The sequence below is a fragment of the Elephas maximus genome, chromosome 3, assembly GCF_024166365.1.
Source record: "Elephas maximus indicus isolate mEleMax1 chromosome 3, mEleMax1 primary haplotype, whole genome shotgun sequence".
Lineage (NCBI taxonomy): Eukaryota > Metazoa > Chordata > Mammalia > Proboscidea > Elephantidae > Elephas > Elephas maximus.
In genome coordinates this window covers 955326-971624 of record NC_064821.1, presented here as the reverse complement: position 1 = coordinate 971624, position 16299 = coordinate 955326, and the positions used below count along the sequence as shown (strand labels likewise).

General features: G+C 62.5%; 1 protein-coding gene across 5 annotated transcripts; it reads right to left on the bottom strand.

Annotated features, from left to right (window-relative positions):
• Positions 1–7701: 7701 nt before the first annotated feature.
• On the bottom strand, positions 7702–16287 carry MIDN (midnolin). 5 transcript variants are annotated; one of them, XM_049876126.1, is made up of 8 exons: positions 15953–16287; positions 14814–14901; positions 14554–14616; positions 12441–12569; positions 12051–12353; positions 11628–11775; positions 10813–11103; positions 7702–9388 (listed from the first exon to the last, which is right to left on the bottom strand). In XM_049876126.1, exons 1-8 carry the CDS (start codon positions 16183–16185, stop codon positions 9111–9113), a joined length of 1533 nt encoding a protein of 510 aa, XP_049732083.1. In that variant the 5' UTR covers positions 16186–16287; the 3' UTR covers positions 7702–9110. The 5 variants fall into 5 exon arrangements, with proteins under 5 accessions (XP_049732083.1, XP_049732084.1, XP_049732085.1 ...); XM_049876127.1 differs by having other exon boundaries at positions 11628–11772; XM_049876128.1 differs by having other exon boundaries at positions 12441–12497.
• Positions 16288–16299: the final 12 nt, after the last annotated feature.

Here is a 16299-nt window from a genome sequence, read left to right as displayed (position 1 = left end):
TCCCGCGAGGTGTGCGTGGGCACCCCGCCGCCCGAACACCGGGTGGCCTAGCCCACCGCCCCCTGCCCACCATCGCCCGCGTGTGGGTGGCGGGGCTCCGATAGCCGGGCCGGGGACGCGATTCTCGGCCCTGCCGGACGGGCATGGGGGTCAAGCGCGAGGCCTCCCAGTCTCTGCCTGTCCTGCAGGCCCCACCGCCCAGTCACATACCCGCCCGCTCCTTAGCCGTCTGCCCCCGCCGCGGGCATGCGTTCGCCCCACCCTGCTCCCTCTCCCGCGAGCCGTCGCCATGGAGACAGGGGTGGGGCCGCGCCTCCCGCGCCTTCCCCGCGGGCCCGGCCTGCCGGACGCCGGGCCTCCTCCGACCCCTCTAATGACCGGGCGGGAGGCGTAATGAGCGTCTGGCCCAGGCCGGGCGCGCCGGGATGAAAGGCGCGTGGGGGGACCCCGGGGCCGCGTAATTAACACCCCTCCCGGCCGGGCGGGGGCCGGACGGTGCACCTGGCGGCCGTCCGGCGGGGGCGCGGAGCGGAGCCCAGATCCGCGGGGCCCAAAGCCCAGTTGGGGGTGCGGGGCCTTGGAGAACGGCTGGGTGTACCCGTGCGCCCTTAGGCAGGGGCTCATGGGCACACAGACGGAGGAATAGGGCTGTGCGTGAGCGCGTGCAGGACACCCAACCCACTCGTGTGTGTGCGTGCGCGGACACGGGAGGGAGCATGTACTCATGTTTGCGTGGTGCTGTGTGTGCTGGGACACGACACAATGGGGCCTGGACACTGGAGCAGCTGGGGACAAGGCTGTGTGTCACGCGGGTTAGCAGGCACGACATGACCCCTGCGATAGGCACGCGTGCTGTGTCAGTGGCTGCCAGGGCCTCAGAAGACGGAGAAGACTTAGCAAGAGGCCAGAAGCCCAGCAGAGCAAGGGTTAACCCTGCGCCTCCCCCAGCTCCAATTCCCTAAGAGGCCGCAGGTGTCTATTACACGGGAGAGCCCAAATGGGACGCACCGGGGCCTCAATTTCCCCCCTGTTCCTTGGCAGCTTCCCCACGGTGGAAGACAGGCAGGGCAGGGTGAAGGGGGACCCAGCAGCCCAGGCCTGGGCTTCGGTGACTCAGCTCCTCCCCACAGGCCCGAGTCAGGGCTCAGGAATGCGAAGGCTGCAGAAGAGGCCTATCTGCTCCCAGCCGTCCCAGCTGAGGGGGCTCCCAGCTGAGGGGGGCCAGGCCTGGGGCACAGAGGGATGCCTCTGGCACACACATCCTGCAGAGGCACCACACCTGTGTGTACACCCACGTTTCCCTGCAGCATACCCCACGGTATACACAGTCACAAGCACACAGACTCTCAGCACCCCAGTGGGCTGTACACAAGAACTGCAGCCCCTACCCAGCGCACGCACTACAACCTGCCCTGAACCTGCCGCCTAGAACAGGAGACAGTGCAGAGTGAAACCGGGCCACACACACATGGGTACGTACCCCCTGGGGTCATGCATGTGCTTGCTCTTTCTGTCCTCCTGATGTCTCCAGGGACACAAAGGGAGGTCCCTTCTACTGAGGGAAACCAAGGCATGACACGTGGCCAACGGCAGATGCACCAGGAACACACATGGACTCTAGTTCATGGATACAATGCATATTAAGTACCTGTGGAATACCTGAGTGCACACATGCACAGGAGACCCCCATGGGGTGTGTCCAAGCTGGTGGCTGGCTTGTGTGGGGGATGTGGACAACACACCTAGTTTCTGAGACTGTGGGGGGGGGGCAAAAGTCCATAGCCCCTCCCATCCTATGCAACCTCTGTCCCCCCCCAGGGGCAGGAGGAGCCCCTGTGCCACCAAGGTCCTGTCTACTCACATACGACCATGGGGCCTTCTGCGTGTGCTCAGAGCCACACAGAGAGCATGCCTGCAAGCACCAGGAGATGAAGAAGGGCCCCTACGTGGAGCTCATGGCAGTCACCATGGCAATGCTAGGGTGGAACAAGTGGAGAGCGACCCCTGGGGCAGTCGCAGAGGCTCAGGGACACACTGTGTGTCAGGTGTGCACAGCGGCACAGGTGCACGTCCAGTGTGCCTACAGGGCTCCCACTTTCCAGACACGTGTGCCCATGGTGTACATGCAGTATACCACACTGTTCAGCCACAAAGCAGAGTCCCCTCACCCCCTCGAGGATTCTAATGGCGCAGTCATGGGCTCAAACGAAGCAAGGACTGTAGAAGTGGCGCAGGACTGGGCAACATTTCATATCGCCGCCACATAAGATCGCCGTGACTCGACGTCATCTAACAGCACTCCCAACTCAAGGGCCAGCCATGGGCAGGTGGCCGGCTGGGTGGGTAGGCAGCAGCCAGGCTCCTCTCTGGACCTCAGCTACTTTGTCTGAGAAGTGGGCGTCCCAGCTCAGTGTACAGCAGGGACCAGTGAACAAACACCACAAGGAGTGCCTAAACTCGGGGTTTTTCTCTTCTTTCTTGATGTTGCAGGCCCCACAGAATTGCTGTTATGCTTCAAGCTTGAAGTGTTCAAACCGCACTTGTTTCAAATCTCCAACAATAAAAAAAAAGGACTTTTTAATGGGGTAAGTTATGGGGCCCACACTCACACACACCCCTGTCTCCACCCAGATGGCTGGGCTGGGTGTAAGTCCACAGAGGGTCTGCAGTCAGTGTTCCTGGCTGAACAATGTCAGGGTGTTTCCACCCCCAGGGCTGTGTTTGAGGAGGGGCTGCTTTTGAGGCTGTGTGTCTGGTAACACAGTGGTCAAGAGCTCAGCTGCTTACCGAAATATGGGCAGTTCGGATCCACCAGCCACTCCTTGAAAACCCTGTGGGCAGTTCTTCTCCATCGTGTAGGGTCACTATGAGTCAGCATCGACTCTATGGCAACGGGTTTGGTTTTCGGTCTGTGTTTGAGTTGGGGTCGCGTATTGTGTTCTGTTCTGGGATTTTGTGCTGGGGGTCTCGGCCCATGGTGAGTGGGGGTGTCATGTGCTGTGGTGGAGTCAGGGAGCTGGTTTGAGGGGTGCATGTTTGGGGGGTGTTGCTGTGTAGAAGAGGGGGAGCCTGGCACACAGGCAGTAATCAGTAAGTGCTCATTGCCTGTTGAGGGGTGTGTTGGCTGTGTTTGGGGGTGAGAAGAGTGTGATGGGCTGTAATGCCTGCTGGGTGTGAGCTGAGGGTACATGTTTAGCCTCTGGGGGTCTGTTGGGTTGTGTCTGGTGTGCGGGGTGTGTAGGAGGCAATTGTAACCAGCTGTCTCCTGCCGCTAGCCCCGCCAGTTGCCAGTCCCTCTGGCCTGCCTGCCTCTGGGGTGACAGCCTCCCTGTGGGGACCAGCCCCACCCACATTCCAGAAGAGTTAGGGGTGCCCTCCGGTCTGTCCCGCACCACCCCCTCCCTGACCTCTGATCCAGCCAAACCCACCCGCTCTATCCAGGGCACCCACCTCGGCAGCTGGCCCCAGGGAGGGGCTGTAGGCGGGGGTGGAGAATGGAATGTGAGCGGCATGAGGGAGGGGGCCCCAAGAGGGGGCGGAAGTGGGGGAGGGGCCAGGGACGAGGAAAGGAGATGGTGGGACTGGGACAGGGACGGACAAAAATAGACGAGACCACGGGAGAGATGGAGACAGAGACAGAAATAGAGGAGGCTGAGGGACTGACGAGGCAAAAAAGAAACAGAGACAGGGACACAGGAAAAGAAAAGTGGAGGGGGGAGGGGAGGCAGAGGGGGAGGGGGAGAGGTGGGGTAGACAGAGGGCAGAGACGGAGACAGAGAGTGAAAACAACTAGACAGAGAGAGCCAGGAGGCAGCCTCAGCGGCAGAGCCCCAGGTGACAGCCACCCCTCCCCCACAGGGAGGCTGGGCGGCTCACCTGTCCCAGGTGACACCGGAGGCTGCCTGTTCTCTGCCCTCCCAGGGCTGGAGTCTGACTGCTGAATGGGCCCCAGGCCCTTGGCCACAGGTGGCAGTGTCCCCAGCCTCCACCGAGGCAACTCCCATTCCCTTGGTGCCCTGAGAGGAGATGGGGTCCTGCCCAGGCCTGGTGGGCACGTCTGTGCTTGGGGCATCCTGCCTGGCACTGGGGGTGCAAGACCTGGCCCAATGGGGCACCAGCTTCCCAGATGGCTCCTCTCCAGAGGCCAGGCTTCTCCTTGCTGCCCTCCCCAAGACACCTGATGGTGGCCCTGGGCATTTCAGAACCCTGGAGCCAGGTCACAGTGCCCATCTGGCCACCCCCAGGGAACCTGGCCTCACGCAGAAAGCCATGACCCCCAGTGACCTCCCACCCACCACAGCTGCCTCGTCACTCAGGGTCACCTCTCACCTGTGAAATCACAGACCTGGACCAAGGCTCCCAGCCTGACTCCCTCACGCCTTGGGAGCCACACCTGTGCACACAGCCAGCCCCTGCCCAAATCTATCTTTCACCCTCTTCCCAGGCTGGCCCCAGGGTCTAGCCTTGGACCAGTGTTTTTGCCAACATGCACCGCCGCCTGACAAAGACACCCCTGTTCACTTTCGCCTTTTCCGAGCGGACTCCTGGTCCCGGCCAAAATTGTGCCCACAGCCAGGGGGTAAGTAATCCTTGCCCCCGCCCCTTAATGAGTCCTCTGGCCTCCTGGCCAGACATTTGGAACTTTCCCCCTTCCCCAAATCTCTGCCCCTCCCAGCGGGCCCCTAACCTCCTACCTCACTGTGAAACCGAAGCCACCTTCAGTTAACGCCCTGGGCTTCCAGCCATCGAAACCAGACCTCTGCACTCATGGTCACCTGTCGCCACCTCTGCTACCCTGGCTGCTGCCACAATCCCCATCAAGTCTCTCTCCTAAGGCCAAGGAGAGGTCGGCGTGTCCTGGACCCTGCTCCCCACAACCTGCTCCTCCTCCCCGGCCCCCATGTGAGCCCTCAAGTCACAGACTCGGGGTACTTTTATCTTCCCAACTGCGCCCCGTAGGCCTCCAGCTTTCACGCTGAGCTGGGCACCTTGCCCTCCTGCTGCTGGCAAACTCCTACGCCTTTGACAGTGCCTCAGCCCCAAAGCCCCTGCTCCCCGTGGAATCCCCCAGCCCGACTCCCCCCAGCCTGGGGCCGGGAGCGCGGGGGCGGGGAGGGGTGGGCTGGCAGGAAACGCCTGGGCGTGCAGGGAGGGGTGCGCATGAGCGTGCCCGCGCCGGGGTCCACGTGCGGCGCCCCCAGCTACACCTCCTCTTCCGTCCAGGCCCCGTCGCAGCCATCAGACCCCGCTTTGCGTCTCGTCTCCCGCCCCCAAGTTTGCAGACGTGGGGGAAGGGGACCGCGGCGCCTCCGCGTTCGCGCTTGCGCACTCGGCCAAGCCAAGCTGAAGTCCCGCCTCCAGGGAACAAGTCTGTGCTGCTATTGGCGGTACAGATAAGCGACATGCCCGACCACCAATGAAAACTCTCCGTCCGGGGGGGCGGGGTCTGGGCCGCCTGTCTCGCAGTCGGGGGAAGGGATGACGTCAGGCCAGGTTCGAGGCGCGTTGCCCTGGAAACCGCGTTTCCATCCCCGAGAGTTCCGGGCCGCCCCCTCCCATTCAGCTTTTTTCTCAATGGAGGGAGGGGGCGGTGCAGGGCAGGTGCCACAGCTTGCGATCCAGGCAGCCCTTCGCCCTCGGCGCCTCAGTTTACTTTTCCCAGAACACAGCTGTGTCCCGTCGGACCCTGGGACCCCTCGCCCTCAGCCCCGCCCCCCAGGTGCCCCCCAAGGGGCGCAGACCAGGTACTCTGACTCAGCCTCTCAGGCCAACTTCCTCTTTCCTAGGCCCCCAGTCAGCGCCGCGCGGGCGGAGGTGGCCTCGGGCCGCGCACTGACCTGGGACGATGGAGCTGGGGTGGTGGGCTCCGTGCTAGGGGCTCCACCTGAGCGCTCCCAGCAGCAGCTCTGCCCGGTGGCCCTGCCTGAGGCCTCGTGGGGACATTCTCGCCCACTGACAGGTCCGAGGTCTGGAGGGGCCAGCCTGACGTGGCCTCCATCTTCCTGCTGTTGCGCGCTGGGTGGGTGGAGAATGATTTGGGGGTGACTGGGTGGTGGGAGGGGCAGGAGGCCACCCTTGAGGTTCCTCTGCTGAGGCAGATGTAAGAGACTTGGGCAGGGGTGGGGGTCACACAATTTCACAAACACCACTAATCCTCTGGGGCAAATGGCTTGTCAACCCAAACTGTTTCCTCATCGGTAAAATGGGAGTATAATTACATCTCTCAGGTTGTCGTGACTGTCGTATGAAGAAATAGAGGTAAAACGACACCAAGGATGGTGAAGCCTGTTCCGTGTCTCTATCCAGTTCCAGGGTGGTTGAGCTTGGGGCCCTCGCAGAGGCCCCGGGGAGGCCCAGGCTGCGGGCAGGCAGAAAAGAGCCGGGATCCAGGGGCCAGCCGAAGGGGCTGGGGCAGAGGAACAAGCAGGGCTGTGCCTGGGCGGGGGTGGGCGGTGCCCATTGGGGAAGTTCCCAGGCAGAGCTGGCGGGCCTGCTGGGAGGGTGTTCCTGGCATAGGGCACAGCCTGGGCAAAGGCTCTGGAGATTTGATGCATGACAGTTAAGGCCAGAGAGTACTGGCATGCAAGGCTGGGGCGCGGCTGCGGAGGGACCAAGAGAGGTTAGCCAGGCCTGGTCGCGCCAGGAGGCCGTGAACACCAGCCTGTGGCACCGGCTTGAGCCCTGTTTGGGGCGGCATGGGGGTGGGAGCTGGGGTTGGGCCTAGGACCACCCATCCATGGCTCCAGCCGCTTGCCCTGGGAGCTCACTGCAGCAAGCTGGACGGGAAAGTCATACTCCAGGAAGAGCAAGCAAGAGCCGCCTCACTCCCTGTGGTTGGGGAAACCGAGGTCCAGAGCCGGCGGCTGGATCTCTTTCTCGCAGACTACTGAGCCCCACGTTCTGTTGGCCCCACAGCCCACTTCGGAGACCCAGGTACTGAGCCTGGATGGGAGGGCAAACCTATGCCCCCACGCCCTGCGGGCCTTCCGGCCTCAGTACAGGGAAGTGGCCACCCCCTCCAGGCAACTTCCTGCCCCCCCAGGCTAGGGAGGGGGCGTGGGAACTACTCCCGGACCACAGCACACTCCTCCACCGGGCACCTTGGATCTCACTTCCCATCACCCACCCTAAAATGGGCAACACTCCCTCATGTCACCCCAGCCCCCCACTTCACCTCAGGATGTGCTGGCAAGGCTTCCCACGCCCACCCCAGCCCCCTCTTGGAGTTAAACAAGACCACTCCCACTCAGGCAAGTTCCCCCATGGCCCTACTCACACGCCCCCGCCCCAGAACCAGACGAACCCTGACTTGTCTCATTCTGTTTATTACTTGAAATCACGGTGCTGGAAGGTTTTTTTTTTTTTTCAATTTCATACCGGAAACTCACGCGAGGTGCCAGGACCCCCACAGCCCGACCCCGAGAGCGGGTAATGCTTTCTTTGGGGGAAGGGCCCTGGCAAGGGCAGGACACTCCTGCCTGGGGCCTTTTACCCTCTGAACTCGCGGAGGCACAGACGTTATTTAAAAATCGTTTAAAAAACAAAACAGAACACACGTTTAAATAGGAACCCAAGACAGTTCTTAGGAAAAACAAACCCACCCCTTTCTTTTTTTTTTTTTGGAAAAAAAAAAAAAAGCCAAAAAACAAACAAAAAACGAATCCTTGACCCCCTAACCCCTCCCGGCCCACCCACCCCCCACAAAAAAATTTACAAAGCTACATTAACACATGATGTTCACATCTGAAACCATTAAGTTTAAAACACATGATCAAGTGGGGGGTCGAGGACCTGGTGCTTACCTACAGGGAGGGGGACAAGCGGGGGTGGGGGAACGGGGGGTGCGGAGGACACAGAAACAGGTGTGGCCAGGACTGAGACAGACAGGTAGAGCGTGGGACAGTGCCCAACATTTCTAGTATCAGTAAAAAAAAAAAAAAAAGAAAAAAAGTCCACCCACTTTGAAATGGCCCCAGTCAGGGGTTTTCCCCACAGCCCCAGGGGGACCCCGCAGACCCCCAGGATCCGGGCACTGAGTGGGGAGGGTCCAAATTAGACCAGCAGCGACCCCCCCCAAGGGGGTTAATGCTACACAGCGTTGCCCCTGCCGAGGGGTTCACAGCTCAGCACCCCCTCCCATTCCAGGCCATGGACAGTCCCCCCCCCCAGAAGCACAGTCCATGACCCCCTGTCCCTCAGGAAGGGCCTGGAAGGAGAGGTGGGGGGCGTTTCTCCAGACCCACAGCCATCTGGTCTCCTGTATTTCCAGGAGATTCCCCAACCCACTATTGGCTCAGTCAGAAATCAATAGTCTATAAATACCCCAAGCTCAGGCAGGAGGTCAGAAGAAGAGGGGTGGGGGACGAGGGTGGTGTTTTAGGAGGAAATAGCACAGTGAGTGGGCCGTGCGGAACCTAGGCGGGAAGTCTGTTCCCGCGCCCTCGTTTCCTTTCCAGGCAGGAGGGCCCAACGTCCCCGCCTGAACTCCAAGGCAGGCTCTAGGCCTCTCCCCTGAAGCGGGTTTGCTTTTTCAACAGAAAAAAAGGACAATGGAGAGAGACTAGGACAGACGTGGCAAAGACACTCCCGTGTGTGACCGGGTGGGGTCCACGTGTGGATCTCTCGTTTTAAACCTGGGCCGGCCTGCTGGCCTGAAGCTTGCGGCGGGGGTGGGACGGGGGTCTCCGGGCCCCTCCCCTCCCCGTAAAGTGCATGAGGCATCGAGAATTTGACTTTAAACCTGAATGGGGTGGAGGCGGCGAGGGGGGCGGAGCGGGCGGGGCGGGGGCGGCTTCCGGTGTCGCCTTCCCAGCTCAGCCATCTGGAAGGATGCTACATATTTGGAGCTCTGGAGGGTGGGCGGGAAGGGACCCGGAGCCGGAGGAAGAGGTGGGCACGTCTGAGGAAACCGGGGCGGCGGGGAGCCGGTCCACGGGCGTCGGGGAAGCCACGGTGAGGATCATAAAAAAGGAAGGGAAGGTCGCTGTGAGCGTGGACCACGGGCAGGGGGGGGCCCCCGCTGCGCTGCCTGCTGCTTGGCTCTGCAAGGCCAGCGGGGCTCCTCCCGGCGTCCTTGGCCACCGGGCCTCCAGGGGAGACGGGGCCGTATCCTAAGCCACTACGAACTCGGACTTGATGTCGGGGTTCACTTCCGGCTTCCAGACGGAGTCCTCAAAGTCGAGGCCCAGGCCTGCGGCCTCGCTGGGGCTGCTGCCGCCGCTGCCACCGCTGCTGTCGCTGCGGCCGGCCTTGCGGCTGGGCGGCCAGTGGTAGGGGCCCCGGGCGTCGCGCCGGGCCTTCCGGCGGAGCCGCTTCTGCTGGAGCAGCAGCTGCAGACGCTCTACCTTGCAGCGGGTGGCCCGGTTCTCCGTCTGCCGCAGCCGGTCACCTGCAACGGAGGGAGTGACCCGTGACTCCCGAGGGCCCCCAACGTTCAGAGAGTGCCCCGAGTCGGGACAGTCAAGAAAGTCTATTTGGACACCAACGTCCACACAGCGTGGCGTGTTGGGGGCCCTGCCGTTGACTCCAACTTGTATCAGCCCCATAGAGTAGAACTGCTCCACAGGGTTTCCCAGGCTGTAATCTTAACAAGAGCTGACCGCCCGATCTTTCTGGGAGCTGCTGGGTAGATCTGAACGGCTGGACCTTTCAGTTAGCAGCCAGGCGCACCAGAGCTCCTCATACAATGTATAATCCCATTTATAAGTAAGTAGAATAAGCAAATGCATGGAGACCAAAGTATATTAGAGATTGCAAGGGGCTGGAGAGGAGGCAACAGGGACTTTTTAATGGGCACAGAGACCCTGTTTACAGAGAGGAAAAACTTTGGAAACACAGTGCTGTTGGTAATTAAAACCAGCTGCTACAGACCCAACTCTGACTTATGGCCACCCCGTTATGTCAAAGCAGGACTGTGCTCCATAGGGTTTTTACTGGCTGACTTTTTGGAAGTAGCTTGCCAGGACTTTCTTCCTAGGTGCCTCTGGGTGGACTCAAACCACCAGCATTTCGGTGAGCAGCTGGGGACTTAACTATTTGCACCCAATTACTGCCACAGAGTTGTACCCTGAAAACTGCCTAGAATGACAAATCTGATGTTGTATAGATCTTGCCACAATATAAGTAACAGAAAAAAATATCTGTTGTGTCTTGAGTGAGCTCAGCGTGCTAGGTTGGCTTCTGTACATCTCCTTGTTCACTGCCAGACACCCGGCTACTGGGAGCTCCAGGAGGGCATGGAGGGGGGGCCTGCCCACCCTGCTGCTGTGTTCCCAGAGTCCTGCCCAGGGCCTGGCCCGAGAAAACAGTTGTTGAGTGAAAGAACGGAAGTTGCTGCTGCTCTGTGACCTGAGGCAAGAGCCCCCACCTTACGAAGTGGGGACCCCAACTCCTGCCTGCTGGGGTGCCCACTGGGAGAAGTGGTGGTAGTTCAACAGCGAAGCAGCCAGGTTGTCAGGAGCCCAGGCTGCCTGCATGTGGGAGCGGAGGCGGGGGTCTTTCCCAACTCCTCTACAAGCAGGGTGGGGGCCGGCCCCCTCCTCACCCTGCCAGGCCTGACTTGGCCATTCATAGCTGCTCCAAATGCCATCTGGACAGGGTCCGGGGGAGTAGGAGGGGAGAGAAGGAAGTGAGGAGGGACCCCCTTGGGAGTGGACAAGGACACTTTGTGTCCCAGCACACATGCTCCCTTCTCTGCAGCCTGAGCCGGGTGGGGGAAGCAGCAGCTGGTGCCCCCAGCCCAGGCGGGTCAGCTGCTACGTGCCCGGAGCTCACAGAGGGGCGTTTAGACAGTGGTTGGTGGCGGACACTCACCCGGTGCACACGCACCCGGCGGCTTGCACATACGGATTTGGCTCTGGCCCTGCAGCAGTGAGGCTGGGGGCGTGGCTGGCAGCTTCTCGCAGGAGGTAGACTTGGGGGCGAGGTCGGGGGCCGGCGTGGCAGCGGGTGCACACTGGGCGTGACAGCGCAGCTGGGTCAGTGATGGGGGCATGCCCTGGTAGTGCCGTGTGGCGCTCAGGAGGTCGTTGAGGATCTGCAGGATGGTGCCGATGTCACGTCGCGGCCGCCCGCTGCTGTCCTGACAATTGGGGTGCAGCGTGCCTGCGGTGAGGGGGGAGCGGTGAGCACATATGTGTGCTGGCTCACACACGTGTGGGCGGGGCTCCCAGGGGCAGATGTGCATATGACATGCATCAGATTTGTGGACTCAGCATGAAACCACCTGCGGTGGACATGTGACCTTACGAATGGAACAGACTCCTGGTGGGGGTACATCAGCACATGGACACGTGGTCACATATGTGGACTCGGCATATGGAATCACCTGGGGTGGACACATGACTTCATGACTGTGTACCATCATGTGTGTGGTCTCAATGTTTAATCACCCGTGGGGACACGGGAACTCAATATAAATCCATGCAGTCACCCATGTGCAGGCAGGAATGACCTAAGTACACTGGGTCACACATGTGCAGGTGGGTGTTCCTGGGGTAGGCAAAAGCAAGCACATAGATCCTGGAAACCTGCTGAGAGTGTGTCGGACCCTATGCGTGCATTTAGAGACTGAAGACCTCCACTGCACGGAGACACATGCGAGATCACACGAGTGCTGGGTCACCTACCAGAGAAGGTCCCTGAGAAGACCCCTGGGGCGTGGTTCACGAAGCTTTCGATAACAGCGCCAGGCTTGCGGGGGCGGGGGGCGGGGCTGCCCCCAGGGGTGGATGTGCTGCTGGCACTGCCGCTGGCAGGGGGGGAACAGTCCATCTGCTGGTGGAGAGAAGGGCTGTGAGCTGGGGGTACAGACATGACCCAGGGATAAGGGTGGAAGGAGGGCCCAGTAATCTAGGATCTGGAGATAGTCCGTCAGCCCAGGGCCTGGGGAGAGTTCCCCAGTCCAGGGTCTAGGGATAACCCATCACCCTGAGGTCTGGGACTGGCACCTGAAAACAGAGACTGATTTGGGGATCTGAGTCCACTCCCTCCCAGAGTCTAGAGACAGCCCACCACTTCAGGTCCCAAAGGTAGCCTTTACCCAGACTTACCTTGGGACAGGTGGTAGAAGCTGCATGGGATCGAAAGGAGCCGGCTGTCACTGGTGAGGGGGACACAGGGGCAGGACTGCTGGGCACTGGGGGGACACGGGCAGCGCTGGACACGGGCCGGCAAGGTGAGGTCACAGGGGTGGTTGCGTTGGGGTCTCCGCGGGCTGCAGCGGCTGTGGCTAACACATGCCGATGCTGCAGAGGAGCGTGCTGGGCGGCAAGCTGCAGCTGGACGAACATCATGTGATCACCTACGCGCAGCGCCAGGGTCAGCGGAGAGCGACCAGACAGGAAGTCACTGACCTGCAGAGGGAATGCAGCCTGTCAGCCCCAGGGCCCCACATGTGACGCCCCCAGCCCGGCCCGGCCCAGCCCCCCGCGCTGCGTGACCTGGGGCCTCTCGCCGCCCCTCTCTGGGCTCTGGGGTCCCTGTCGGTGCCACGGACGCTTAAATAAAATGAATCGATATTTCCGGAAGCCGCCTCCGCCAGCCCGGCCCGGCCCGGGTGCCGCATGGGGCTGTGGGGGGGACAGAGGCGGGTCAGATGGGGGCCTGGCCCTCCCTGGCCAGCTTGGTTCTTAAAGGGGAAACCGAGGCCAGAGGGGGCGGGGCCCCGCTGGAGGTGCCTGCCCTTGAATAACCCACACTTCATACAGCTGTCCCATTCTCTGTGCCCATGAATGGGGGAGGGGAGCCTGCCTCAGCCCCCTCCCAGTTAAGCCACCCAGCCAACGAGTGGGTGAAATTCTTGTACAAATTCTTCCGTCCTAACCTTTGCTTTCTCAAGATAAATATTTATCTGTCCTGGGCGGGGCAGAGACTGAGGGGCGGTGCCACCCTGAAGAAGGGGGACTTGGCCTGTTCCCTGCGGCCTGACTCCCCAGGGGTACCTCAAACCAGCTCTGCCTAAGATGAACCCTGAGATCTGCCTCCCCTTCACTGTGGGCCTGTGGTAGGTCGTGGTACATCTGCTCCCTGCCCTGGCAGTTTCGGGGCCCCCTCCTCTGGGGCCTGGCCAGCGCCTTGTTCTCCCCAGAGGCCGGGATGGGGGGGCGGAGGTTTCTGAGAAGTGACACAAGCTGGGATGACTCAGAACAGACCGCCTCCCGACTCTCCACCCAGCTCCTTCTCTAAGAGAGGGCCGTGGGGAGGGGGAAGAGATGGCAGGGTGAGGCCTCCACCCTGCTGCCAGATCCCCCAGCCCAAAGACAACCCTTGCAGGAAGGGTCCGAGGTGGCTTCCCAAGAGCAGCTGGGGCCCCCCACCCTGCAACTTCCTCCCTGGGGAGGGCGAGTGCCAGGCATGACTCTGTGCCAGGCAGGGAAGCGGCCCCGGGGCGCCCAGTCACTCCACCCAGCACCCCCCCTCCTGACGCAGGCACCCTGGGGCGGATGTGAACCCAGCCCGCCAGGGGCCCCTGCCAACCGCAGCCTTCCCCCACCACTGGGAGAGCTCTGTCTACACTCACCCAGGAAGTCACGTGCAGCCTCTCAGGACCCCCAGCTCCCCCCCTACCTAGTGGCAGACCACCGGGCTCCCTAGGGCCCCCTCCCTCCCTCCATGGCGACTGCCTTGGCAGGATCCTACATGCTGGGAAGGGGGCGAGTGGCCAGGGCACAGAGGCAAGCAAGAACCCTCCTCCAGAGAAGCGGCTGAGCAGGTTTCCCAAGGGCCTGGCTGGGGAGGCCCAGGAACCTTCCCACCCCCTCGCCTACTCCCCAACCCCGGCAGCCAAGGGATTGCCAAGGCCTGTGTCAGCCGCCTGGGAGGTGGCCAGGGCCTAAGCAGGGGGAGGGCCCGACACCGCCCGCAAAAAATGAGGGAAGGAGGAAGAGAAAAAAAAAAAAAGTCGCAACAAAACCGGGAACCGGGTGGGGGCCAGCACAGTGCCCCAGCACAGTAGCCTCCTCCAGGTTACTAAATATTTTCCTAACATCCTGTCTGTGCCCCGCCCCCTCACCCTCCGGGCTGAGAACAAAGGGCAGAGGGGGAGGGGTGCGAGGTGGCTCCCCTCCCTCCACAACCGGGTCACAGCAGGCGGAAGGAGGTATCACCCAGGCTGGCCCTTCCCTTCTTGTCTCCCCGCCCCCACCCCCTCCTGCAACCCAGCAAAAATAAAAAAATGTAAAAAAGAAACTCGTTGGTACTTTGGGGAAGCCGCGGTGGGTGCGGCGGGGCGTGCAGGACTGGGGACGTGCGGGGCTGGGGACTCGCATGGGCCAAGGTCACTCCGCAAGCAAGCAGCTTGTGAAAGCACTGTTCCCTCCCCCCACGGAGGCCACCGTGAGAGAGAAAGCCCTCAAGGTCAGGTGGTGATGCTGGGGGAGGAGGGAGGAGGAAGCAGGGTGACCAGGCCAGGCTGGCAAGAAGGCAGGCATCCCCTCCCCTTGCCCACAGACCTGCTGGGGGCACCAATGACCCCCCAGGCGCTCCCAGTGGCACCATGTCTGTCCCCATGAGTGTCCCCCTCCCCGGTGAGGTCAGGGCCAACAAGGGTCTTACCTGGGTCTCGGTCAAGCTCTCCAGGGCCTGCATCACCGACTGTTCCGGTCGTGAGGCCTGGGACTACAGAGAGGGAGGGGACACACACCTGAGAGTGGGCTCTGACAGTGGGCCTGATGGCTGGGGGTGGGTTGGGAGGAACTGGTGGGGGGCGGGAGGGTCCCAAACAGCGTGTGACAGTGGCTATGAAAGCGCACGTGGGAGGGGGCTGCCCTCTGTGTCCGGGCCCCCAGGCCACACCGCCCCGGGCGGCCATTTACCATGAGGCCAGCCTCCACCGTGGGCACCAACGTCAGCTTGCTGCCATCCCCCACGCCAAACTCCTGCAGCTTCCCCGAACTGAGCCGGCTGGGGAGGAAGGAAGAGAGTGAGACTTGGGAGACGACACAGGGACACGGAAGCCGTGACGGAGGGTTGGGCGCTGGGGGTGGGGGGGGGAAGGGGGACTAAAGAAGTTGCTGCCACCCCACCCCTTCCTGGCTCTCAGGTCCAGACCCAGATGCTGCCTGCAAGGAGATCTCCTCTGGCCTTGGCAGCCCCCACCCTGGAGATTAGACCCCTCTCAACCCAGAAACCCCAACTCTGGGCATGGGAACCCCTTTGAACCTCAACAAGGTAGTTTGTCAACACCGGCCCCCTCCCCCGGCGTGCCCTTTGCCGCCCCCTTCCCCCAAGGCCGGCCCCGCATACAATTCCGCAAACTCAGGCTCAAGGCCATCTTTGTGGGCAACAAGCGGCCTCGGTCGAGGACCGGCCTTTTGGGGCTGCGCCGGGCCGGGTTCCCCTCCTCCCTTCCTCGCCCAGGCCGCCACTGCCGCGGCTCAAACAAAGGAGACCCTCCTCCTCCCGCCCCTCCCCCACAGGGGCCCCTCCACTGGGGATGGACACTGCGTGTCCCCGGAGGCCCGCGGGGGGAGGGCTCCCCAGGCTGGAGGCGATTTAAATACCAAGTGGGAGGGGGAGCTCGCAGGGAGCGAGAGCTCTGTGGCGAGAACAAAGGGGGGCAGAGACACGCGAGGGGGGGAAACAGACAGACACAGAGGGGGCCGCCGAGCAGATGCGGAAGCGGGCGGGGATGCAGGCAGGAGGGGGCGACCGCAGCCCCCACCTCCGCAGTTGGGACCCCCGCGCATCCCCGGGATTCCTGTCTTCTCCCCAGAGGAACCGTAGGAACCCGGATGGGGGGGGTCCCCCTGGAAGCCGCCTTTGTGCAGCGACCCCGGGCGGGGGAGGGGGCCCAGGCAGGCTAGGCCGAGCAGAGGGCGCCCGAGAGCGCGCGGCGCGCCCCCGCCCTCCGTCTGGCCGCCCCCTTCCTTCCCAGTGCGGCGCGCTCTTTGTTCCCACCCGGGGGCCGGGGACCGAGGGGGCGGCGGAACCGGGGGCGGCGCGCGGTACCTACGTGTCTTTGTGGAGCAGCGCCAGGCGCTCCTTGGGCACTTTGAGGCGCTGGGACAGCCGCTTGCGCAGCCCGTCTACCGTCTCGTCAGGCGGCACCGACAGCTCGTAGCGGGTGCCCGTCGTGCTGTGGATGGCCAAGCTCATGGGCGCCGCCTCAGCCGCCGAGCCCAGCTCGCAGGCGCCGCCGGGGGCCCCGCGCCGGCAGCTCCGCGCGCCGCCGGGCTGCGGCTCCATCCCCGGCCTGCGCTGGGGGGCTGCGCCGCCGCCGCCGCCGGGGAGCAGTGCTCGGGTCCGTGAGGCGCCGCCAATCCTCGCTGCGCCTCCGGGGAGAGGCGGAGGTCTCCCTGA

Excerpts from the sequence above, each read along its gene's own strand:
- MIDN (XM_049876126.1), bottom strand. The coding sequence starts at position 16,185 with ATGGAGCCGCAGCCCGGCGGCGCGCGGAGCTGCCGGCGCGGGGCCCCC. Across the intron at positions 12,570-14,553 it reads AGAGCTTGACCGAGACCCAG|CCCCATGCGGCACCCGGGCC; the intron begins GTAAGACCCTTG and ends TCCCCCCCACAG. Across the intron at positions 12,354-12,440 it reads GGGGCGGCGAGAGGCCCCAG|GTCAGTGACTTCCTGTCTGG; the intron begins GTCACGCAGCGC and ends TTCCCTCTGCAG.